This window comes from Danio rerio, chromosome 4, assembly GCF_052040795.2.
Source record: "Danio rerio strain M-AB ecotype USA chromosome 4, GRCz13ab, whole genome shotgun sequence".
Classification (NCBI taxonomy): Eukaryota; Metazoa; Chordata; class Actinopteri; order Cypriniformes; family Danionidae; genus Danio; species Danio rerio.
This window is the reverse complement of record NC_141024.2, coordinates 67,644,131-67,670,871: the sequence shown is the minus strand read 5'-3', so window position 1 is coordinate 67,670,871 and position 26,741 is coordinate 67,644,131. Positions and strand designations below refer to the sequence as shown.

The 26,741-nt window shown below is 35.6% G+C and overlaps 3 protein-coding genes and 1 long non-coding RNA gene across 5 annotated transcripts in view; 2 read left to right on the top strand and 2 right to left on the bottom strand.

Annotated features, from left to right (window-relative positions):
* Positions 1-26,741, bottom strand: part of LOC148682349 (uncharacterized) — a 771,506-nt gene that overhangs the window by 270,907 nt on the left and 473,858 nt on the right. The window lies entirely within an intron of this gene.
* Positions 1-26,741, top strand: part of LOC137490983 (uncharacterized) — a 471,679-nt gene that overhangs the window by 92,628 nt on the left and 352,310 nt on the right. The gene's annotated exons all lie outside the window — the stretch shown is intronic.
* si:dkeyp-30d6.2 lies at positions 402-16,722 on the bottom strand. 2 transcript variants are annotated; one of them, XM_088649610.1, is made up of 8 exons: positions 16,686-16,722; positions 12,425-12,652; positions 11,897-12,091; positions 11,678-11,805; positions 8,063-8,172; positions 4,529-4,719; positions 3,088-3,330; positions 402-2,986 (listed from the first exon to the last, which is right to left on the bottom strand). In XM_088649610.1, exons 3-8 carry the CDS (start codon positions 12,069-12,071, stop codon positions 2,697-2,699), a joined length of 1,137 nt encoding a protein of 378 aa, XP_088505736.1. In that variant the 5' UTR covers positions 12,072-12,091; positions 12,425-12,652; positions 16,686-16,722; the 3' UTR covers positions 402-2,696. The 2 variants fall into 2 exon arrangements, with proteins under 2 accessions (XP_088505736.1, NP_001353308.1); NM_001366379.1 differs by lacking the exon at positions 16,686-16,722 and having other exon boundaries at positions 2,421-2,986; positions 12,425-12,522.
* LOC100334716 (guanylate-binding protein 4-like) lies at positions 15,202-22,078 on the top strand. The gene is made up of 4 exons (XM_087247680.2): positions 15,202-15,234; positions 20,019-20,226; positions 21,191-21,433; positions 21,534-22,078. The coding sequence occupies exons 1-4, from the start codon at positions 15,202-15,204 to the stop codon at positions 21,821-21,823; spliced, it is 774 nt and encodes a 257-aa protein (XP_087103806.1). The 3' UTR covers positions 21,824-22,078.

The window sequence follows — 26,741 nt, the reverse complement described above, 5'->3', positions numbered from 1 at the left end:
ATAGTTGATGAATCATATAATATTGGCTCAGTCATTTTGATACTGTCCTTACATTAATATCCTTGAATTATGTTTTTAGATTGATAATCCTGCTGACTGAAGATGCTTTATTGGCCCTGCATTCACTGAGGGTCTCTGTTGTCCTGAAGAATGAATTGGACACCACCCACAGCACACTTCCAGACCTTTCTTGTCTTGTATGGATTAATGTATGCTCTTCACATAATATATAGTAAAGGACTTTGAACTTGTGCAAAAAGTTTTGCTTGGCATGGATGATGGAAAATAAAAAGTCTCGTAGCATGGAAACCTTAAAGAATGAGCTAATGTAGAGCTTTTTTTTTTTTAACTTAATAAAGACTGTCTCTGGGGTAGTAACTTCAAAACATTTATTTACGTCGCCCTGGTCGCTAATTCAACCCAGCTGGACCATCATCAACACAGGATCGTTCACAGCTGGACGTCATCAAGTGGAGAGGCATATAAACCAAGCCCACGCAAGGAGAAGATGAGCTTCATTCACCCAATGACTCCATGCGCTAACGCTTGTCTCTCTGTCTCTCCACAGCAGACTCCAGCTCGTGACGATCCCACATCCGACTGCTCACTGTCCTTCACTTACTTCCCGGAGCACCAGAGCACCTCACCTTGAAGAAGAGCACCGTTTACACCCCATTCACGTTGTAAATAAAGCACCCTCCGGGGACTTGTCTGTAAACTTATCCAACTGTGTCGCTGTTTTCCCTCTGCCTCGCTACAATATATATATATATAATCTGCTCTCCGTTTAACAGAAATTGGGGGAAAAATAAATGGGGGCGAATAATTTCTTCAACGATATATATATATATACGACTTCAACGATATATATATATACAGTTTCTGTGTAGTTTACACTAAACGAGTCACTTCACAGAATGTGCACTTATTATTTTTTTTAACGAATGCCTTAAGAGTAAGTTTTACACATTAATGTATTATTAAATTTTATCAAACTTATAGTTGTTTTTTCTTGAGGCTCTTATGTCTGATATCATATTTACATTGTGGGTAATTTTTATTAATTTCAGAATAGTGTTCATTTTCAATCTCTTTATGTCTAAAAGTTTTTATCGTTTTAAGACATTTGTAATTGCATAGGAGACAAATTTGAAAGTACTGTTGGACATTTTTTCTTTAACAATAAATGTCTAAAATGGTATTGTCTGTGTGTTTTAAATTACAGATTTATTTTGACAGATTTATGGGGTTTAAAGATTAAAATAATGGCTAATTTTAATTGTGAAACTGACGATGGAGAAGTTAATTTGAGCTGGGTGACTAAGTATGTAAAGTTGAGATAAATAATTAAAAATAAGTTAATTGCTATTAAAATGTATGAGCTGGGTGATTTAAGTATTTAAAGTTGAAAGAAATTAAAGCAATTAAGTTAATTGGTATTAAAATGTATGAGCTGGGTGACTAAGTATTTAAAGTTTGGAAAAATTGAAACAATTAAGTTAATTGCAATTAAAACGTATAAGCTGAGTAACTTGGGTATTTTAAGTTAGGTGAAGTGTCTTGCATGAGTACAACAAACTCAAAACTTAATGTTTCTGTTTACTTAAAATAGATAATTTCATAACTTAAAAAATTTGACGTAACTGATTACCTCAAATTTTTTGAGTTTTGTCAACTTATTCGGGATTACAGTGTAGCCATTAGTTACATTATGGCCAGATTGCACTCAGTAGTGGAGGATTTTACTGTCAGCAACCTTTGGTGCAGTGTTTTCAGATGAACAAGGAGCTACATTTTACAGACGGAATTGTATCATATTCTTTCAAACCACTGCCTCCTACAAAGGCAGGACAAAAATGAGACAAACACTGATAGCCCTGACCTTAAAGCATTCCTAATCTGAGCATACTGATGAAAGTATTTTGTTATTCAATTGTTGAGTGTTTTTACCTTTCAATTTTTATTAGTATTTCACAGTGTTGCAATAAAAAAAATGAATTTATTACAAATACTGCCTAGCAAAGCTTCAATTTATAGAGTTTTAAGACTTTCAGCAGGAACACACTACAAAATAGACCTCTGATTAAGTTGTAGGTAATTTGAAATGACTATGAATTAGGCCTAACCTGAGAGTAAAAAATCAAGATTCAGATTAAAGGACACACCATGAAACAACACTCATTAATCCATTACTTGTTGTTGTGAGCATAACTTTGGTGATGATGAGGATTTAATAATTTAACTAATCAATGGGTTATTGAAAGTATGCAAGGTTCACTGCATAAATCCTGCAAATACGCCAACCCAGGCTCCTTATTGATGTGTACCGCTGTATACATTTCTGGCTAACATGAAATACGTCCCAGGAGGTATGTTTTTTTGCAGTTTTTGTTTTCACGAATCCACCAGAGGCTGCTGTGTACCTTTTTCAGATCTTAAATTTACTGTTTGCCTGCTTTTCTTGTGTAAATTCACGAGAGGAAAAACCTTCAAATATTGTGATACTATTATACAATTAAAAGTGAGAAAACTATTTACTATAGGGCCTTTTATAATTACTTTTAACTCAAAATGACAACAAAACCATTTCCGCTTTTATAAAACAAGGATCATTCCTTGACCATTCAAAGCAGCCAAAGGTCAGTCTATGCAAGACTAGTTTGTTGGTGAGCCAGGGCATATTGTTTGGTTAAGATCTAGCCTACCTCAAGAACCTTCAGGTGCTTCCCATCAGTGTCCTTGAATGATCGAGCCATGAAGGCTTGCGTAGCCTTGCTGCTGAGGCGTTGGTGCTCTGAGGAGACTTGCTCCAGCTCCAGGGGGAAGGAGCACTTAACCTTCTCCATTCCTCTCTGGTACACCTCCAGACCCTCCTGCGTTGCGGCCACATTCTCAATCTGGGCCATGGCAATCACTGCATTCTCCAGACAAGGCACAGCCCCACTGGAGATTGTGTTCACGTACATCTTTGTTAGATTACCCAGAACTTTCAAAGAAGAAAAGAAATCAAGAACAATGATATGGAAAAGGCACTGAACAAGAGATCACTGTAAACAGGCAAACTCTTCAAATTCCCTTTAAAATCACCTCTGCCAGTGACCGTGTGTCCATCTTTCAATCGCTTCACTTCGCTCTTGTCAAAGACAAACTTACAGAAACGTTTGGTGACCTCCAGGAACTCAGTGGAAAGGTCAGCAGGACTCAAGCTCTCCAGAGTGGACATTTTCTCTGGAGCAGTTGGAAATGGGAAAGTGAAGCATGTCCTGGTGGGAAAGAATTTTTGAATGCACTCCCTGGGAAGGTTGAAGCTTGTTATTTTTTTCGAAGTGCCTAGAACAGATAAACACAAGAGTTTTATCAGTTCTAAAGAATAATGAGGGTCTGTGTATGTTTTGATCATTTATTTTTCAAAATGAAATTAAGCAGAAACAAGAAAATTGCCTCTTTTTTTCAGAACAAACTAAAATCTACATATTTAGATTTTCGTTGTTTGTTTTTTTTCACAGTAGAATAAAGCTAAAAATGCATGCAGAAGTTTTATAAATCTCAATTTTTGTTTGCATGTGCCATTTTAAGTAATTCAGCATATGTTTATTTTTAGGATGGTTTCTAAGTTAAGTTTTATAGAAGCCCCTGGGTTTAATTTTGCTTGAGCAAATAGTAGCGTAGCCTAAATAACATCATACATTTACCGGCAGTCCATATGAGGTTGATCTGCTGCAAATAGTCAAGCATGCTATTTTTCATTTATAACACTGCAACTGACATTGCAGACCGACTGTCTTTAAAATGTTAATTAATTCATTTAAAAAACTTAAAACGGCTGCATAGCAGAATTTAACGGGAAGCAAATTGTATATGTACAAGTGTGCTTCAGAGCAGTTTAAAAGTGAAGGCAAACCAAGGGTTATGTGCTGTGCCAATGTGTTATTACGCTTTGTCCAACATTTATTACTTTAACAAAATTAGGCCAAGCCTACTAAGAAAAACAATGTGTCTAAAAAGCTGTAGCCTTACAATTTGCTGTTACTGCTAAAATAAATTTGATATTTTTCCTTATTTGCCAGCTTAATACTTCTAACCACTGAACTATTAAACGGCTCTGCACTGGTGTTTCGAAAAAAGCCAAAACTTTTCTAATATTTTGTTTTGACATTCAACCACACATCCAAAAACCCAATCAAGAGTTGTTGTTTTTTGTTTCTAAATACTGCAAAGCTGCATTCTATACTATATGCAGTAGCAGATGATTGGTGTTTATCTCTCTGTTTTGTTGTTTTTCTTTGTTTTGTGCAGTATAAGTTGATTTTTTTCCCACTGGCTACATTTTCATGTTATATTGTTTTGTGTGAACACATGACTTATTGAAGTTTTCAATAGATGTGTTTTTGGCTTCTTTATTTTGTATACAAATTTAAACAGTACATTCAAAATTTGGCAGATACAGTCTTATCCAGTATGTGGTATCAGAGTAATGTTGATCTGTTAACAAAGTTGTAAGAGCTCATGAGATTCAGCAGTATATTACCAGGTTTCAGCTTCAGAGCAAACTCTAGATATTCATCCTCTGTGGCATCTTTGCCATCAATCTTTCGCTCGAGGGTGAAGTCCCTCACAGACCAGATGAAACTAGGAAAGAATTTTACAAACTCAGTGGAATCATCAACATCTTCATCTGACGATTTGACCTTGATGCACTCTGTTAGTTCAGTAACATATCTGGCAGATTGTTCAGGTAGAAACATAAAGTGACTGTCCAACCACTCGATAAGCATTCATTAGGGCTGCCCTCAACTAAAGATGTTCTTTATTATTAATAGTGGTAAGTAGTTAAGCCATTACAAAGACTATAGAATACAGAAGATGTGTCACTCATATAGTGTTGAATGAGAAAACATGTAATGGTCAATACGACGTCTAATTTTCCAGAAAGAAAAGTAAGAATTCCAGAAAAACTATCAGCCGTATTGTGATCTCATTCTCTTCAAGTGTGCATGCACAGTATCTTGGGCAAACTGAAAAAAATAGTTATCTTTTTTTAATTTAAATGTAAATAAAATTTAAGAGACAGTTAAATTTTATTGGTGATTCTAAATATGAAAATCAATTGTAAGCTGGTCAAACCATTTGGAAGAATTTGTTGTTTTTCCTATTCCCCACACATCTGAAATCTTGACTAATTTGTAAGATGGCACATCAGATTATCTTGTGGGGCCAGGAGTAACTGCTCTCAGTCAGGGCAGTTAATATTCTGGGCACCAGAATGTGGGAGCAAATATCCTGTCAAGAAAGAGGCTCAATGTTCCAAACTTAGCAATTTTGTTGCTAGATTTAGCAACTTTTCATACTATCCTAGCAACTTTTTAATTTTTTTCAAAAAGCACCTAGCAACAAATTTAGCAATTTTTAACATTAATTTGGCTACTTTTAGCAATTTTTAAAAAGTGACTCAAAAGAGCAGTGGCTGCAGGCTTCAGTCACTAGAGTAAATTGCTAGCTCAGATTGTTTTTCATAACTGTTAATTCACTGATGTTTGTTAACATGTATAAGTGTTGGTAATTTAGGTAGCAATAAATTCCATTAGTGCTATAATTGTTTTCACTTTCACAAACTTGTTAATTTCACAACTTATAAAAAGTAAGTACACAAGCTGCAATTGTTAAAAAATGTAACTGTTTATTATCAGTTATATTTAAAACTAAAAAATTCTTATCAAAAAGTGTTTATATTACTTTTACGAATAATCAACTCTACGTTTTCATACAAATCTGAATGGACATATTTCAAATAATGTTTTTGCTGAGATGGCCAGTCAATTTGAGAAAACAGTAATTGTTTTGTATACTACATAAAGATGTAGGTTTGAGTTGTGATTATGCAATTCTGTCATCATGCAAAGTAATATGTCAATAAGAACATATTTATTGGGACCAGGGCGGGGCCAAGTTGGAGTACTCACTCTGGTCCCCCAGGCTCTGTGATTGGTTGGGGAAATTCCAAATTGCACCAAAAAAAAAACTAATACAATTGGCTTAAGTCTGGCAATGAAAATTTGGAACATTGCAATCTGCAGAACCTGGAAACTTAAAAAGAAAAGAAAAAAGAACCTATTCATTGTGCATCTAGATGTAATGTTTTAATATAATATAATACATGGCGCCTCAGAGAGTAGAGACAGTCTCCAGGAGTAACCTATGTATGTGCGCTTAGAGATGTGTGTGTATGTGGTCCTTTACTGACTCAGTAGGTGCAGAGAATAATGTCAAACAGCCATGTGTGTATGGTTTTTGTCGCAAAATGCGCCTAAAAGTCCTACATGACAACAATAGTTTGATTATGGCGTTTACATGTCGGTACTGCAAAGCAATAATGCCACTAAAATAGGAATACCCCACATGTCTCAGTTCAAATTGTATTCACGACGATTTTGACTTGCTTATGAGATAAGCATATCTAACGTGCTATTTGGATGCAGCAACTTTTGAACTCCCATGAAAAAAGTGGTTTTGTCACACTCACCCAAGCAAACGAGTGATGCACAACACTGAGGCAGCCCGGATTGCCAGGTGTGTGCAAAGCACTTGGGCCCCGTTTAAACTAATGCATTTTAGTTTGAAAACGCATACGTTTTGCTACGGTTACGCCATCCATCCACACTACGCCGGAGTTTTCGAGCACCGAAAATTGAGCGTTTTGAAAATGCTGAAGAGGCCGTTTTCATCCGAAAACGCTGCAGCTCCGTCTTAGTGTGGATGGGGGAAAACGAAGACATCTGAAAACGGAGGCGGGGCTGCCGGCATCCGCCTGTATGATTGGGGCTTTTGCTCAATATTAAGTAGCCTACACACAGTTAAAGTTCTGCATCCTCTCCTTGTAAGTTCAGACTTTGCAAGTTTGATATGGAAAACAGACTCCCGAGAACATGTCAGGTACATTTTCAACGGGAACACTGTACTTTATCACCTCATTCACATCATCCTGGCTACATTGTTTCTAAACAATAAAATAAAAACATGAAGGAACTGCTGTTTTTATTTTGATATTAACAACTTAAAAGACAGCAGAAATGTGGGGGCGTTGTGCAGCATATATGAGCGTCATCTTCACTGTGTGGATATTTATAACAAAACGAAGCCTAACATTGCTGCCTCCTTTCATTTTCATTTAAAATACAAAACATGCCCTCTCTTTTGCTGAATATCAGTTTTAATAATCGATAATGGCCATTACAAAAGTATAACATACAATAAGTTTATACATTATAGGAAATAAAGGCAAGCAATTATTCAATATACACAGTGTACGTGCTTGGATTAATTATTAATTTATCTCTGCGATCAGCCAAAACACGTTACCTGAGAACAAGTAGCCTAATAGATTCAAAAGACCAAAGTCGGGGAATATGTTGTTGGATATAGACAACAAGATGAATTAAATATCACGTTTAGCAAATATAGTGAGATTAGATCCAGCAGGAGATCCTTGATGAACACTCCAACTAGCAGAGCTCTCATCTGGGTAGACAGGCTGCAGCGCTTGCCAGAGAGTGTGTGTGTGGTCACATGATGTGCGTTTTGGTGTAGACGAAGAGCTGTTCAGAAACGCTAGGTGAAAAGCTAGTGTGGACACGGATCGTTTTCATTCCAAAACGCCGTTTTAAAACAAAAATGCACTAGTGTAAACGGGGCCTTGATGTGCAGTTAAAATCCAAACCTGCCTCAAATCTTCAATGCTAATTTCACTCTCACTCTTCATCATAACATCACAACTCACAAGACAACTGTTCACCTCGACAAGATATCTCGTCGTGATTTAGTCTCATGAGATCTTGTAGCCCAACATCTCGTCACACCCCCAGTAACTAAAGCTACAGCTCATAAAATACTTTTTACATCTGAAATTTTCAGTAAAGAAAGTAAATGTAAAGACAATGTGTTTCCTCATAATAACCTTTACTCACATAGGAAAATAAAAATGTAACAAAAAAAAAAGACTAAAAGTAAACTACAAAGTAGTGTTGTATTTGTGTTTCCTTGTGAAGACATGTGTTAAGAAGGATACTGGAGCTCCTCTATGGCCCTGTTGTTGATCGTCCCACGGCTGTTGTAAACCAAAGTGCTGCTCAGGAGCACAGCCAGACAGAAGATGTTGGTGTCATGCTTCGAGTCACCCTGAGAAGGAGAAGCATATTCTTGAACATAGAATAATCTGGAAATACTCTATAGCATTTTTTTTTTACTTTACTTATTAACTTTAACATTAATTGCAGTAAAATTCTTCACACCACAACACCCTGACAGCATCTGACTCCTCGCTGGATCCATTTTCAAATCGACACATCTGTTTCACACCATTAATATAGATCCAGACCGGACTAAAATTACTGAGCTGGAAATACAGAGGCAAAATTAATGTGGGTCATATGGCCAGCAGAGATTAGAAGTAATGAAGTACAAAACTTACTACAGTAAATCTACAGTACTTAAGTAGATTTTTCAGGTATCAGTACTTTACCCCACCATTTGTTTTTTGACAACGTTTTACTTTTACTCCTTACATTTTTACACATATCTGTGCTTTCCACTCACTACAATTTTAAACCACATTCGTAACTTTCATTTTCATGTGTTTAGTGGTGCAATCATGATTAGTTCATGACAAGTTAGTTCATATTAATGAATCAATAGGATGTAACACTCTCACATTTACACACACTAATACACTAGGCCAATTTAGTTTATCTATTCACCCATACAATAAATCTGTAGAATTTAAATTTATTTAAGATCTATTCCCCATGTCTTTTTACTGATATTTACCTAGTGAAACTAAAACTTGTAGTAGTAAAGGGTACTTTATATATATATATACATGTTTTCAGGCCATATTCTTATACTTTTACTTGAGTACAAAAGTCTAGTCAGTACTTTAACTTTTATCAGAGTCGTTTTAAACATGAGTATCTGTACTTCTACTTGGGTAAAGGATGTGTGTACCTTTGCCATCTCAGCTGGCCAGACAGCAAAAACTTTTGGCCCAGATAGTTCAAAATCTTTTTTTACTTATCCAGACCAGCACTGGGCCAACTCCGGGCTAGATGCAGATTCTCTTATGTTGATTTTGATATGTTGAAGTGCGGGTCAGATCTGGTTCAGGTATGTTCATGATCTGGTCTAGTTCTGTGCTAGATCTGAGCCAATACCATGCTGGATCTGATATATATATATATATATATATATATATATATATATATATATATATATATATATATATATATATATATATATATATATAATTTGCATTTATATTGTATACACATCAAACTCAGAATTTAGTTCCAGCCCTGTTCCTACCGGTTTCAATCAAGCCTGAAGTGATCAATTAATTTGGTTAGCTGTGTTCAATTAGGGTTAAAGCTGAACTATGCATAGCTGTGTCCCTTCAGGAACTGAGTTTGACACCTCTGCCTTAAGCTATAAACACACAAAAAGGTTGAAAGTACTGCTATGTACATTTAAACAAGTACTGTGCCAAATAAAATATCACCTGGGAATCTAATGTTAGAGCTTACACAACAGCCTTTAGTTAACTGTAAACATTCAAAAAGTATAAATAAATAAAATAAATTTAAACATTTGAGTATTTTTGATCAAATGTTCCTTAACGCTGAGTGAAGTTTATTTATAAAATAATCTTGAGAGGATAACTGGCTTATGATTGACCACAGCTGGTCCCGCATTAGCTATCACATAATTTACCAATCAGATGAATCCAAACACACATAAACAGCTGAATTTTCCTTACCTTAGCCATCTTCATCTCGAAGAATCCCCCTGTACACTCTAATTTCTTTTCCTCTTTCCTAGCATAATACAGGGGAGTTCTCAAGACCTTCCTGAGCTTAGACTCCCCTCACCTGATGAAACAGGTGGGAGCCCTGGGCTCAAAAATCTTAAAAGCTTGGTGCTCTCTCCTATAACAGCATGCCAAACATGCATTTACTTATCAATAATCAGCTAAGTGTGAACTCTTGAAACTACTTTCAAGAGTGGGGTACCTCAAGGCTCTGTTCTTGGGCCACTTCTCTTCTCCATCTACACATCATCTCTAGGACTCCATCTCTAGGACTCCATCTCTAGGACTCCATCTCCATCTACACATCATCTCTAGGACCAGTCATCCAGAGACATGGATTCTCCTACCACTGCTATGCTGATGATCCCTCGGTTCCAGCTCGTATCTCAGCCTGCCTGTTGGATATTTCACACTGGATGAAAGATCATCATCTTCAGCTGAACCTTGCAAAAACGGAAATGCTTGTAGTTTCTGCCAACTCGACTCTACACCATAACTTTTCAATCCAGATGGATGAGGCAACCATTACTGCATCCAAAATGGTGAAAAGCCTTGGAGTAACGATTGATGACCAACTAAACTTCTCTGACCACATTTCTAGAACTGCTCGATCGTGCAGATTTGCACTCTATAACATCAGAAAGATCCGACCCTTCTTATCTGAACATGCAGCTCAACTCCTTGTTCAAGCTCTTGTTCTCTCCAAACTGGATTACTGCAACTCTCTACTAGCTGGGCTTCCAGCTAACTCTATCAAGCCTCTTCAGCTGCTCCAGAATGCAGCAGCACGAGTGGTCTTCAATGAACCTAAACGAGCACATGTCACTCCGCTGCTAGTCCGTTTGCACTGGCTGCCAGTTGCTGCTCGCATCAAATTCAAAGCTCTGATGTTTGCCTACAAAGTGACCTCTGGCCTTGCTCCTTCTTATCTGCTCTCACTTCTGCAGATCTATGTGCCCTCCAGAAACTTGCGTTCTGTGAATGAACGTCGCCTCATGGTTCCATCCCAAAGAGGGAAGAAATCACTTTCGCGAACGCTCACGCTCAATCTGCCCAGTTGGTGGAATGAACTCCCTAACTGCATCAGAACAGCAGAGTCACTCGCTACTTTCAAGAAACGACTAAAAACTCAACTATTTAGTCTCCACTTCACTTCCTAATCTGCAATTGCCTCTTTGAATATCACACTAACTGTACAAAAAAAAAATAAATAAATAAAAAAAACTAATACTACTAATACTTCCCTTCTTAGACTTTACAGACCTGAAACTTGCCTATAGTACTTATTCATTGTTGCTCTTAGTTGTGTAAATTGCTTCCTTGTCCTCATTTGTAAGTCGCTTTGGATAAAAGCGTCTGCTAAATGACTAAATGTAAATGTAAATGTACTTAATGTGCTTACATAATGTTTAGCAAGCTTAAAGTGTTGCTTCACAATAAGAATCTGAATAATTATCACCAAAAACTAATGCAGCAGCAGTTAATTTCAAAAACCAAAATAATTCAAATGAAATCCAAATTCACTAACAATAAAGTCACATATTCTATTTACCAATAAAATCTCTATATTTTAGATCTTGTTGGTTTTTTACCAAGAAGAATGAGGGGTTAGTGACACAATTGGGAATAGGATGCAATAAATGTCTTGTGTCATTTGTAAATTTATAATACAGTTTTCATCAAACCAACTGGATACAACTAGACTATTATTATTAAACTACTTGACTATTATACATCTATTTGTTCTTAACTCATGCTGGGTTCTGGTACTAACTGCTCCAATACTGTTCTTAGATAGTAGTAATTCAGGGGTTACTTTACCTTTTCCACATCTCCGAGTCCCTCAGTGTCCAGCAGCACGAGAGTGGTTCCTGTTTTAGTGGGATGGGGCACACACCACATCCAGATGCCCTTTGTCTTGGATTCAATAGTGCCGCCCAGAGCAAATCCTAAAGGATAACACATGTCAGAAACTCACACAATGGCTTACAGGTAGCTTTGATCTGCTTGACATGTGGACGCTGTTTGTGAATGTCTAACCTGTTTGTTTCCCAGCCAGGTGGTTCATTAGGTAGGACTTCCCGGTGCGGTAGAGACCCACCACGGCCACCACCACCACCGGCTGCTGGATCTGCTGCAAGACCTGCAGTGCCGCCGGCTGCACATACAGCTTCCCATCTGAGTCTGTGTTGATCAGGCACACTGGTTTGTCCATGCTTACTTAAAACACTGGAGCTGTCCAACCCATAAACACACGTAACTGAAGAGATCTGAGGAGCTGCAGTGTGCCAGAAGTCAAACACCTCAGTAATGCCACTGCAGTCAGCAGTCACAAATTACCCAGATCATGAGCATTTCCTTTATAACTTCACAGCTGATTGTGTGTGTAAAAGAGTTTCTCAACACACATAAACACGTTAAGAAGAAAAGCCCCAGAAAATACTTGCATTACACATATAATAATCTATAGATAAACTGAGGTTAACAGCAAACACTAGAAATTGGACTCTCCATTTTAAAGAGCAGTACAAAATGTAGTAATACACTGAAAGAATGTATATTTCTTACCCTTTTGCTTAAGTTATCCGTCTAGCTTCGAGATGAGTTGCTTGCAAGCAAAAACTTCCAATATTGTAGCTTATTTTTAATACATAACTTTAATGCCTATTGGTCTAGATTGAGTTGGGGATTTTTCTTTAGATATCTTTGCTTTTTCTTTCCTGTTCTTCCTCCTCCTGTAATCATTTGAGCAGCAGACTAACTCTGACTTTCACTTTTGAAATCAGCAGCTGCATACTGTAAAACACATGACAGCAGATACAAAAGACTGGATTATCTGCATGCCAAACAATCACATAACAAGTCAAATACATCATCTTGGTTTTGGTGCCATTACTGCACAGATTGAAATCTTTTTTTTGTTGAACTTGGGTATGATACACAGTGTACATTATGAACAAGGAATGTGAAATAGCATAACCCTAGAATTATCAAAATTTTTACTGTTCACCTCAGACCATTTTTCCCCCCCAAATTAATCGACTGGAAAATTCCTTCTTATCTTGAGGAATTTCGTCTGCTCAAAATTCCTATATGTGCCTGACACTGTCAAGGAGAAAAGTCAAGTTCTAGGGAAATCTTTTATTCGTAAACTGTATTGTGTAATTGAAGAGTTCAGGTGCCGTTATTTTATTCCACCTGGATGCTTTGAGGATAAACATGAGACCAAGACCAAGCTGTCATTCATTCATATGGTGAGAATGAATGAATGACAGCTTCTAAAATTGCCTGAGAGGCATCCCTTTTTTGCCCAGTAGGCCTACCTTGTGTTTTATTTGCTAATTTAAGCTATTTTTTAAAAAAGATAAATATAATATATAAAACTATACATTTTTACATTACCTCATAATACCTATACAACTGATAAGCTTTTTTATATTATTGGACTATGCACATATATTGATGTTCCATAATGTTTTACACTACATTATTTTAATCTACCAAGCTTAGCTTACAATTTTACATTGCTCTACTGACATTAAATCCAAATCCCAAACATCAGAAATGAAAACAGATTGTTAAGATTTAATTAATGTCAGTTTTAATGTTTTTAATTAATGCACTTACTTGACATATTTCATTGATTCATGTTCCTTCTGCTTTTTTCCGCTGGTTTATCACAGTGGAATGAACCACCACTTACTTGACAGATTTATATATTAAAAATTTCAGGTGGTTTGTGTAATGTGTTTTATGTTTGGTAAAATAATTTCTAATTGCATTTTTAGTAATTTTTAACTAATAACAATATCTTGTCCCTATAGGTGAATTTAGAGGGTTTCGCATAAAAAGCAGGGATTTAGCTGGTGTTGATGCAAAAGAAAATTTACTTTGTTAAACACCAAAGCATTGTCTAAAGTGACATTTTTTGGGGGGGAAATGTTATTTTATTTACTAGCTAATAACCTCATAATTACATACAAAAAAATGAAACTTCTAAACCTAATTATGGGAGCCTGACACAAAATGTTTATTTACAAGATAAGATTTAGAGGGTTTTGCATCTGAACTCTTCAATTCATATATTCATTCATTTGCTTTTCGGCTTAGTCCCCTTATTAATTAGGAGTCGCCACAGCGGAATAAACTGCCAAGTTATTTAGCATATCTTTTGCGCAGCAGATACCCTTCCAGCCGCAACCCATCACTGGGAAACACCCATATACTCGTGCATTCACACTTATACACTATGACCAATTTAGCTTATTCAACTCATATAGAGCATGACTTTGGACTGTGGGGGAAACCAGAGCCCCTAGAGGGAACCAATGCCAACACTGGGAGAACATGCAAACTCCACAGAGAAATGCCAACTGACTCTGTCAAGGCTCAAAGCAGTGACCTTCTTGCTGTAAGGCAATTGTGCTACCCATTGTGCCACTGTGCCTCATTGTGTAATTTAATTCATTCATATTTCTTTAGCACTTTTTTTTAAAATGAAGATTGTCTTTAACATCTTTAATACACTCAGTTAGCTCAGACAGTTGAGACGTCTAATCTGAAATGATATTTGAGGCACCCCATACTTTACCTGACTTGTGAACACTGTTCATTTATATTTACAAACTGATAACGGTCAATTATGTATGACTTAAACCATTGTAAAGCTTGTCTCTAAAGACCTATAAAATTCAAGCGATCTATGAGAATATAATGATCGATAGTGGTGAATAAAGCACTGAGGTCAAGTAAAACTAGTAATGAGATGCGGCCTCTGTTAGCCGCTAAGAGTAAATCATTGGTTATTTATTTATTTATATATTGGTTTCTGTACTGTGATAAGGCCTAAAACCTGACTGAAACGTTTGAAAAAACACTGTTCATCAAGTTGTGGTTTCTTAATAATAGGCTTACTAATTTCTAGCTTGAAAGATTTGGAACATGGCCTAAAGATAAAGAAGAGTTTATAAGGTTAAGAAGAGGTTCTCCTTCTACAGGTAGCAACTCTTTCTTTAATTTTGTTGGATGGGTCTAACATACATGTAGCTGGTTTAGACATATTTAAAAGTTTATTTAGCTCTTCCTGATCTATGGTTTTGTAGCACTGTAGATTCAGTGGATTGTTTAATGAATCTGAAGTATAAGGTGGTGCAGAAAGTTTTACATCTATTTTATGTCTGAAACTTCTATTTTATCACTGAAAAGAATCATGAAGTCATCACTACAAATTTGCATTGGAACATTTTGTTCAGATGACCATTGATTATTTGTTTAAAAAATAGCATTTTTAATTTTGCATTAGACAGTGATGAACAGTATGTGCCCAGGCAAATGTAACATAGACAATGAGGCACAGCATGTGCCAAAACAAGTCAAAGGTGAAATGTAGTTTGTGATGTTCTGAAGAACAATTAGGCTCTCATTCTTCAATTTCATTGAAGTGGAAAAGGAAATTTCTAGTTTTTCAAGTTACATAAATGCCTCTTCAAAACCAACCACAAACAATGCACTGACATAGATTCAAACACTTACTCCATTGTCTATAAAACTTGCTGTGAATTAAAAAATTAAATATTAAATACATAAAATAAATTCATTCATGAACATTTGGCTTAATTTCCCATACACCGTTGTTCACCTATAGCATGGGTCTCAGACCAACAACCTTCTTGCCTTTCTGTACGAAATCTGTTTGTTCTCCATGTTTGTGTGGGTTTCCTCCTGGTGCTCCAGTTTCTCCAACAATCCAAAGACATGTAGTATAGGTAAACTGGACAAATTAATCTGGGCACAACGTGTGTGAATAGTAAAGCGTGTGGGATGTTTGTGCTGTGGTGACCCCGATAAAGGGAAGTCATCATTAAACATTTAAAGTAAAGACCTTGATTTGAAAAGCTTCATTTCTTCCATCACTACTTACAATCATTGAGACACCGTATTGCTTTATAACATATTTATATATATATATATATATATATATATATATATATAGAGAGAGAGAGAGAGAGAGAGAGAGAGAGAGAGAGAAAGAGAGAGAGAGAATATTTTAATTCACAGCAGGTTTTTAGACAATGGAGTTACTCTCAGGGCATTTTTTCAGATGATTTACTTCAAGTGAATTCAAGACTGAAATTTAAATCATTCCTCAGAATATCATACCTCATAAACTACAATTCATTTTTGACTTGTGTTGGCGCATACTGTGCATCACTGTCTAATGAGTCAGTGCATCACTGTCTAATGCATCATGCCACCTGTCTCAACTTTTTGCCATTAGAGTCTAATGAGTCAGTAAATGCAAAACAGTCAACCAATAATAAAATATGCAAATATGCAAAACTCAGTTGTCTAGTTTTTAGCTACAACTCAGTTGTCTAGTTTTTAGCTTTTAGCTACAAGTCATGTTCTGATCCACCAGAATATGTGCACATACATGGTAAAATTTCCCCAATTTTCTCAATCGCAATTGTAAGAATACATTGGGCTCTGGGGTATAGAAAAAAAAAACATTAGCTATAAATTACATTTCACTTTAGATTGGTTTCAATTAGTCAACACTAATGTTCCATTGTTCAATATTCTTAATGTCATTTTTATAAAATGAACAAATGAAGCATTCATAAAAAAAAGTTTGCTTTCTAACCATTTCAGTTAGAAACATATTTGAGTGTATATACTTGAGATGGGTACAGTACTTCACAACAATGGACATTAATTTGAGCCTGACTATTCTAATATACTGCATTTGCATCCAATCCCTTGTCCTTATGTCCCTTCAATCGCAACAACAACACACACTAAAATGTTAAGAGGAATAAAACGCACTGACCCTGTGGTAAACCACTTCTCTCATCTGAACATGTGGCACTATATAAAGTAATAGTTTACTATTTATTAATTATTTACTCACTCCTTACTTAATTCAAACCTTTATGAGTTTCTTTCTTCTGTTGAACACATAATAAAGCTGGAGTCCTGTAACCATTAACTTCCGAAGTATTTGCTTTTTTAACAGAAGTCAATAATTACAGGTTTTCAGCTTTCTTTAAAAGTGATTTTTGGTATGTTCTAGATGAAAAACTCAAATAGGTTTGTAACCCCATTCCATTGAAGGAGAGTAAATTTAAATATTTCTATGAACAATCCAAATAAGAATGTGTAGAAAATACTTGATGGCTTGTAATGGCATGTAAAAGTAAAAATGAAACAAATAAAAAAATACAGAATTAAAACTAAGAACATTACACAGTCAGATGTAAAACAGCAAGCCATCAACATAGCTAGACTTCTTAGAACAAGATATTTTTATTAAAGGCACCCCTCAGCACTCTTTCACTTTGAGAATTCAAAGTTGTTCAAGTAACTTTTTTAAATAAAGCTCACATTTTCCATGTAGTTTCAGTCATTCAGATCATTAAGGAATTTCAGGAAATCAGATGCAAGAATTTTCTTTTCTTACTTAGAGGAATGTGGTGATGTTTTGTCCCTTTCATCACAGCCTTTGACCCTTGAGATTTGTTCTGAAGAAAACTTTGTAAGAAATACTTTTAGCTTCAGAAGTAATGCACCTAATAAAACTGACTAAGTGACATGCATGCTGTTTTAGATTTGTGTTTTGTGCTTTTCTAACTGGATAAAACATCAATGAATGTCTGTCATGTTTTTGACAAAATTATTACAATTTACACTGTAAAAAATTGCTGTTAAAAAACTGTCAGATTCTACGGTAAAATAATGTTTTTTCACTAAAACAGTAATATTCTGTTAAAAACAGTGCTTTCTGGGTAACATTTTTGTTTTCGAGAAAGTAACCAACTGCAGAAAACTGTGAGCTAACAGAGTTCAGATTCGATGTTTTGAAGTCTGTGTTTGAAATCACACTTTGTGTCCTTGTTTACTATTTCATAAACTAGTTAACTAATATAGTTCACCTGACAGTTTTAATGAACACTAATGAGTGAATTCAGACACTGATGAACACCTGCTGTTAATATTTACAATTACTGAAGAAAATAAACAAGAAACACAAACAGTGACTTGAGTTACAACATTAAATAAAATAAAATAAAATAAAACAGCTTCAGTCTCAGCAGAGGATCATCAAACAACTCCACAAACAACAGCAGACACACACTTATTACTGACTGATTTGACTTCCATACTATTCTCATTGAGATCCAACAGAAATTAAGGTGTTTTTTGTGTCACCGTAATGGAGTGAGGGGCTGATTTAGTTGGGTTCTTCACCCTTGAACTCATTTATGAAGACTTTCCATCTGCTGTAATACAGAGTTTACAAATTGGTTGTACTATAGCAATAAAGTTGGGAAGTCAATAAATAGAGAAATCTATTAGTCTGTAATTAGTTCTGATAAATGTTTTGGTTTAAATCTGGATGAAGGGCCACATGCAATAGATTTTATGCTTAGTTGCAAGTATTAATTTAATTAATGAGAAGTGGAAATAGAAAAGATACCTCCGTAATTACTTAACAGTTAAGAAATAACATACAAAAACAGTTCAGTTATGACAAATACACACTCAGACCTCATGAATCAGACCTTGTATCTCAACAATGGTAACATCTCAAATGTTTCATGCTGCAATGCATGCTGGGAGGGGCACAGTACAAATATCCCAGCATGCATTGCGGTATAAATAAATGTTGTATAATGGTCTCACAGTTTCTTTATTTGTGTTTGATTCTGCTGTTGTTTATGTTTAGACTTTCAGTTGCCTGTTTGTGAGTTAAACTGTTAATTTTGTTAGTTGTCACCATTATTGAGGTTCAGATGCTGATTATTGATGTCTCTTTGAGTGCGATTTACACCATAGAGCAGTGTTACTGTCCAAGATATTCTTAAAAACTTCCAGAAATCATTGCCATATATAGACATATAATGTAAAACAATAGATTTAACATTGAATAGGAGCAGTAAATTTGATTATACTAAATGAGAACAGACTCTGCCATTTAATAGCATCATGAACATCACCAGATCTTATTTAGGTTTTTGGCTGGCTTGCCTCAACAAAGGAGCTTTTTAAACAAAGTTCTTAACAATTGCAGCAGCCAAGATATATAAATGTTAAAAATGACAGGGCTAAGAGCCCAACTAAAGCAAACTCTGTTCTCCATGATGGTGACGTAAAACTTTCACCTTTTCTCAAGAAGAACTTTAGTAGATGTTATACAAAAATACATGTATTAAGTAATAAGTGTAGCTGGTGATGATGTTTGTAGAGTTGTTTAATCATCCCCTGATCATTTAAATGATTTAATTATTTGTTGTTCTTCAGGTTATTTCATTATAAAGCTGTGACTAAAGTTTTGTATGTTCTGTTCTTGTTTTTTCCCTTCAGTATTTCTTCATTTGTTCATTGTTAATCCTCAATTATCATTTAATTAGTCAGTTAATTAATTAATTTACATCAGCTTTGCTACATGTTTCTTGAACACTCAGTAGTGTGGACACTTCAATTAAAACTGAAGTATATGCTCTGGGGTTTAAAGGGTTAAAGGTGTGAGAGGTAAAAACACAGTGTAAAAATGTATTTTAACAGTAATATACTGTTAATTTACACTACGGAAATAGACTGTAAAAAAACAGTATATTGCTGGCAACCACAGCTGCCAGTAGATTACCGTTAAATCAAGGAAAAAACAGTATTTTACTGTAAAACCTGAAGCTAATTTCTTCTGTCTGTCACCGTTGTGGAGGAGAGTAGAGCCAGTGTATGAGTTAAAGATGAACAATGAACTGCTGATGTTATTCTGCATGGTTTTTTTTCTATTTAAAGATAGCGGCTGTTTAGTTGCTGATGCAGTCAGAATCTCTCTGGTGATTCCAGATTTACATGTATGTGTGCTGTTGTGAAAAATAAGACATTAGAGTTAAACCGAACTTTTCTAATTAACTAAAATAAGTTATTGTTATAAGTATACTTCTAAGCATGTATAGCACATTACTTCATAAACTCATTCAGCAATTGGCCAAGTTGAGGCAGTTGCTTTCAGTGAGCAAAATGAGTTCACTTGAGTATTGTGTAAATCAATGTAGTCCATGTATTTTTACAGCAACATTCTGTAAAATAACAGTACAATGCTGGCAACTGCAGCTGCCAGTATTTTACTGTTTTTTAACGGGACAATTTTTAACAGTGTGAACAATCTGCCAGATATGTTACTGAACTAACAGAGTGCATCAAGGTCAAATCGTCAGATGAAGATGTTGATGATTCCACTGAGTTTGTAAAGTTCTTTCCTAGTTTCATCTGGTCTGTGAGGGACTTCACCCTCGAGCGAAAGATTGATGGCAAAGATGCCACAGAGGATGAATATCTAGAGTTTGCTCTGAAGCTGAAACCTGGTAATATAATGCAGAATCTCCACATTCACGATGACAATATGTCACCTTGGAATGATAAGGTTCTATCTGCGTTCTGAACAATTTAGAGATATTGAGCTTCAAAGTTTTTGCATTCCATATCAAACAGTATGTCTGTAACATTTTATTTTTATAAAAAGTCTTAAAATGTAAACAACTTAACATCCCATAATGTAAATAAGTTGACATTTGATAAGAATATGTCAATAACTCAATTTTGACAAAAATATCAAATAGAACCTTATAATTTTAATGTGACAAATAAGCTTTTTACAAGAGCTCTTACAACTTTAATATTTTGTTAACAGATCTACATTACTCTAATACCACATATTGGATAAGATTGTAGCTGCCTAATTTTGAATATATTAGATAATTTGGTCCCACTTTATATTAAGTGGCCTTAACTAATATGTACTTAAATAGTTTGTTACAATGTACTTATTGTGTAAATACATGTATTTACTGTGTACTTAAGCTTGATTAAATACATGTATGTAATTACATCTGTAATTAACTTTTGTAATTACATTTGTAAATACACTGTTGACCATCCCTTACACCTTAACCCACCCTTAAACCTACCAATGCCACCAAACCTGTCCATAACCCAACCTCTATCCCAACTCGAAAGCACCACAAGTGTTCTCAAATACATTATAAACACAGTAAGTACATTGTATTTATTTTGTGACGTCAGTGCATAGTAGTTAAGGACACTTAATATAAAGTTTGACCGATAATTTTGTTTTCAATTACTTCAACCTAAAAAAGAAAGTTATCTGTCAAGTTGGTTGAATAGGATAAGAACTGTTTTATTCTATTCTAATAATGTATGCATACTGTGAAGCTGAACCAGCTATACTCTTCTCAAAGAACAAAAACTCATATTAAACTTCATTATTCTTTAGAATTGTGAGGAAAAAAATGTGTTCGTTTGTTCTAGGCACTTCGAAAAAAATAACAAGCTTCAACCTTCCCAGGGAGTGCATCCAAAAATTCTTTCCCTCCAGGACATGCTTCACTTTCCCATTTCCAACTGCTCCGGAGAAAATGTCCACTCTGGAGAGCTTGAGTCCTGCTGACCTTTCCACTGAGTTTCTGGAGGTCACCAAACGTTTCTGTAAGTTTGTCTTTGACAAGAGCGAAGTGAAGCGACTAAAAGATGGACACACGGTCACTGGCAGAGGTGATTCTAAAGGGAATTCAAAGAGTTTGCCTGTTTACAGTGATCTCTTGTTCAGAGCTTTTCTATAACATTGTGGTTGATTTGTTTTCTTCTTTGAAAGTTCTGGGTAGTCTTACAAAGATGTACGTGAACACCATCTCCAGTGGGGCTGTGCCTTGTCTGGAGAACGCAGTGATTGCCATGGCCCAGATTGAGAATGAGGCCGCAACGCAGGAGGGTCTGGAGGTGTACCAGAGAGGAATGGAGAAGCTAAAAAGCTCCTTCCCCCTGGAGCTGGAGCAGGTCTCTTCAGAGCACCAACGCCTCAGCAGCATGGCTACACAAGCCTTCATGGCTCGATCATTCAAGGACACTGATGGGAAGCACCTGAAGGTTCTTGAGGTAAACTAGATCTTAACCAAACAATATGACCTGGCTCACCAACAAACTAGTCTTGCATAGACAGATTTCAACATGACAGCTGAAGGTCTGGGAAATTTGGATACTTTGAATGGTCAGGGGCCACACTTGAAGCTATATGACTGACAGGTTAACCAACAAATCATGTTTTATTGTTGTGTTGCATCATGTTAAAGATTTTGGAAAGCCTAGTATGCAACTAGTGCATCATTCATTCACAGTTCTCTTAAGTTTATAACAACTGTACACTGTTAAAAATTGTCCCGTTAAAAAACAGTAAAATACTGGCAGCTGCAGTTGCCAGCAATGTACTGTTATTTTACAGTATGTTGCTGTAAAAATACATGGACTACATTGATTTACACGATACTCAAGTGAACTTTGCTCACTGAAAGCAACTGCCTCAACTTAGTCAACTGCTGAATGAGTTTATGAAGTAATGTGCTATATATGCTTAGAAGCATATTTATAATGATAACTTATTTTAGTTAATTAGAAAAGTTCGGTTTATTTTTCACAACAGCACACATACATGTAAATCTGGAATCACCAGAGAGATTCTGACTGCATCAGCAACTAAACAGCCGCTATCTTTAAATAGAGAAACATGCAGAATAACATCAGCAGTTCATTGTTCATCTTTAACTCATACACTGGCTCTACTCTCCTCCACAACGGTGACATACAGAAGAAATTAGCTTCCGGTTTTACAGTAAAATACTGTTTTTTCCTTGATTTAACAGTAATCTACTGGCAGCTGTGGTTGCCAGCAATATACTGTTTTTTTACAGTCTACTTCCGTTGTGTAAATTAACAGTATATTACTGTTAAAATACATTTTTACACTGTGTTTTTACCTCTCACAGCTTTAACCCTTTAAACCCCAGAGCATATACTTCCGTTTTTATTGAAGTGTCCACACTACTGAGTGTTCAAGAAACATGGAGCAAAGCTGAAGTAAATTCATTAATTAACTGACTAATTAAATGATAATTGAGGATTAACAATGAACAAATGAAGAAATACTGAAGGGAAAAAACAAGAACAGAACATACAAAACTTTAGTCACAGCTTTATAATGAAATAACCTGAAGAACAACAAATGATTAAATCATTTAAATGATCAGCGGATGATTAAACAACTCTACAAACATCATTACCAGCTACACTTATTACTTAATACATGTATTTTTGTATAACATTTACTAAAGTTCTTCTTGAGAAAAAGTTAAAGTTTTACGTCACCATCATGGAGAACAGAGTTTGCTTTAGTTGGGCTCTTAGCCCTGTCATTTTTAACATTTATATATCTTGGCTGCTGCAATTGTTAAGAACTTTGTTTAAAAAGCTCCTTTGTTGAGGCAAGCCAGCCAAAAACCTAAATAAGATCTGGTGATGTTCATGTTGCTATTAAATGGCAGAGTCTGTTCTCATTTAGTATAATCAAATTTACTGCTCCTATTCAATGTTAAATCTATTGTTTTACATTATATGTCTATATATGGCAATGATTTCTGGAAGTTTTTAAGAATATCTTGGACAGTAACACTGCTCTATGGTGTAAATCGCACTCAAACAGACATCCATAATTAGCGTATGAACCTCAATATTGGTGACGACTTACAAAATTAACAGTTTAACTCACAAACAGGCAACTGAAAGCCTAAACATAAACAACAGCAGAATCAAACACAAATAAAGAAAACTATTAGACCATTATACAACATTTATTTATACCGCAATGCATTGCAGCATGAAACATTTGAGATGTTACCATTGTTGAGATACAAGGTCAGATTCATAAGGTCTGAGTGTGTATTTGTCATAACTGAACTGTTTTTGTATGTTATTTCTTAACTGTTAAGTAATTACGGAGGTAACTTTTCTGTTTTCACTTCTCATTAATTAAATTAATACCTGCAATTAAGCATAAAATCTATTGCATGAGGCCATTCATCCAGATTTATAACAAAACATTTATCAGAACTAATTTCAGACAAATAGATTTCTCTATTTATTGACTTCCCAACTTTATTGCTATAGTACAAACATTTTGTAAACTCTGTATTACAGCAGTTGGAAAGTCTTCTTAAATAAGTTCAAGGGTGAAGAGCCCAACTAAATCAGCCCCTCACTCCATTACGGTGACACAAAAAACACCTAAATTTCTGTTGGATCTCAATGAGAATAGTATGGAAGTCAAATCAGTCAGTAATAAGTGTGTCTGCTGTTGTTTGTGGAGTTGTTTAATGATCCTCTGCTGAGACTGAAGCTATTTTATTTTATTTTATTTTATTTAATGTTGTAACTCAAGTCACTGTTTGTGTTTCTTGTTTCTTTTCTTCAGTAATTGTGATTATTAACAGCAGGTGTTCATCAGTGTCTGAATTCACTCATTAGTGTTCATTAAAACTGTCAGGTGAACTATATTAGTTAACTAGTGTATGAAATAGTGAACAAGGACACAAAGTGTGATTTCAAACAAAGACTTCAAAACATCGAATCTGAACTCTGTTAGCTCACAGTTTTCTGCAGTTGGTTACTTTCTCGAAAACAAAAATGATACCTAGAAAGCACTGTTTTTAACAGAATATTACTGTTTTAGTGAAAAAACATTATTTTACCATAGAATCTGACCGTTTTTTAACAGCAATTTTTTACAGTGCAGCATGTTTGTTTCTGTGTGTCTGTTATGCGTCTTGTGTGTCTGTTATGCAAACCCGTGCGACACCTCTGCCAAACAGATTTCCTCAGCGCAGCTTGAAGCGCCTACAGGTCTCTGCGATAAGGTTATAGCCGTTGTAATAAACACAGTAGTGATCCGGACAGATCTGTGAAGACGAACAGCGGGTGGTTCCGCTAAGACTGTTTGATGCTGATAAACACGCAAGCGCCACGGTTCTCTGAGCACAAACATAGACCTCTAGCGCCATCTAGTGGATACTCGACAAATATATATTCATATTATTCTATCCTATTTTCACCCAATTAAATGAAATATATTTGACCTAATCTGAACGTCTGTATTACGTCAACGTACAAGCAATAGTCTAGGAGACCATATTAGTTACAATTATCATATTCCATGTTTTATCCAAACACATCTGATATTTTAATTTAAATAACCACCTATTTATAACACCATTAAAACAGTAATATTACAGGTTAAAATGTTTCCGGATGCTTATTTATAGATTATCCGACTACAATAATAGATAATAACAATGTTTTTGTTTTTTATTCATATGTAACAGAAATTAGCTCATTTTATGAATATTAATAATCAACAATAACGGTTTATTCCTAATTATTAATATTCCGGCTTAAGCTTCAGTCAATTTGGTCAAACAAACATATAATTGTATTTGATCCTGCCCGCGCGACCGAGCGGATTCTCAGATTATGAATATTAATTATCAACAATAACGAATTATTTTTAATCATTAATATTCCGGATCAATTTATTGTTAACTTGACCAAACAAACACAACTAGAGCTGCCGCTCTCCCGAGCGGCCACGGTAATGATCTATTTATTTAGAAAAAGGGAATTTAATTGCTACTTCTTGTGAAGTAGATTAATCATTTATAAGTTTTAATCAACTTATAATATCTAGGCAGGGGAATCTTTTTCCCGTGAGGCAAACATTACAATTCATTTGATTATAATAGGATTTACTGACTAGTCAGACAGATAACGAACAAACGCACAAACATAACATTAAACATAGAACAAAGGTAAAACACGTGGAGATATCGGGTCTATAGAACGTGTAACGTGTAGAAATAGTAAAGCGAGGAAATAGAGATTTCAGATAAAAGAGTGACAAAACTTTCAGTTCCACACGCACCATTAATGCCTAGTTCAGACTGCGTGATTTTAACCCCGATTAAATTAAACCCGTTACCGACCGCTCCCGCGATTTATTCGGAAATTTATTCCCGCGCCGCAGAAATCTGGTCGGGTCCTGCGGCGCCCTCGGGACAGCCGCGGAAATGCAGACCTCTACCGGAAAATAAGAAAGCGTGGCAGGAAAAGTCCATGCGGCTTAGAAAGTACTTAGGTTAGACTTAGACTACTCTGCCGGATGTTTGGGGAGAAGTCTGGTTATACCTGCGGGTCACGTGACAACCCGTTCAGCATTCTGACCAATGATTTCAGGGGAAAGTTTGAGCGCGAATCCTTCCTTTGTCTCGAGGCTACTCGTATGCAAATTTGAGTGTCTGCCCAAAGCATGCGGACAGGCATTTAATACAGGGATTTAAAGAATAAAGCAATGCTAAATATGATCTTGCTCTATGCATCATATATTGTAAAATGTCAGCAGAAACCCATCTGTACCAAACATGGGGGGTTTGTAACATATACAATTGTAATCATGTTTAGCTATCTGCACACTACTGATTATTTATAGCAACCTGCACATATATTCATATATTGTAAATCTGTTCATAGCTTATCCAACCTGTATATAATGTTCATAGTACATCCATCTGTAAATATCACCATAGTTTTCTATAACTGCACTTTATAACTTATTCCTGTATCCTGCACTTGCTGCTATTGCACTGCTGGTTAGACCTAAACTGCATTTCGTTGCATTGTACTTGTACATGTGTAATGACAATAAAGTTGAATTTAATCTAATCTAATCTAAAAGTACATCAACATAATTTTTTCCATCCTCACATTATTTATGCTTTAAAAAGGCCTAAAGGGAACAGGCATAAAGGTTATAAAAGAGGTTACACAAGTACGAAAAGTCAGAAATGAGATGCAAAGTTTACAAAACATAACGCTTTAGTTTTGTGCTGGTCCAGGATTTCTGAGTTCAATTTTCTTTCTGTCGGAACAGAATAACAGACCAAAACGATGGAGGTGGCTGAGAGAGGCTCCATACACTTCGCAG

Coding starts and splice junctions, on each gene's coding strand:
- LOC100334716 (XM_087247680.2), top strand. CDS start 15,202: ATGAGGCACAGCATGTGCCAAAACAAGTCAAAG. Junction 20,227..21,190: donor TGCTCTGAAGCTGAAACCTG/GTAATATAATGC, acceptor CGTTTGTTCTAG/GCACTTCGAAAAAAATAACA. Junction 21,434..21,533: donor ACACACGGTCACTGGCAGAG/GTGATTCTAAAG, acceptor CTTCTTTGAAAG/TTCTGGGTAGTCTTACAAAG.
- si:dkeyp-30d6.2 (XM_088649610.1), bottom strand. CDS start 12,071: ATGGACAAACCAGTGTGCCTGATCAACACAGACTCAGATGGGAAGCTG. Junction 11,806..11,896: donor CCTGGCTGGGAAACAAACAG/GTTAGACATTCA, acceptor GTTATCCTTTAG/GATTTGCTCTGGGCGGCACT. Junction 2,987..3,087: donor ACACACGGTCACTGGCAGAG/GTGATTTTAAAG, acceptor CTTCTTTGAAAG/TTCTGGGTAATCTAACAAAG.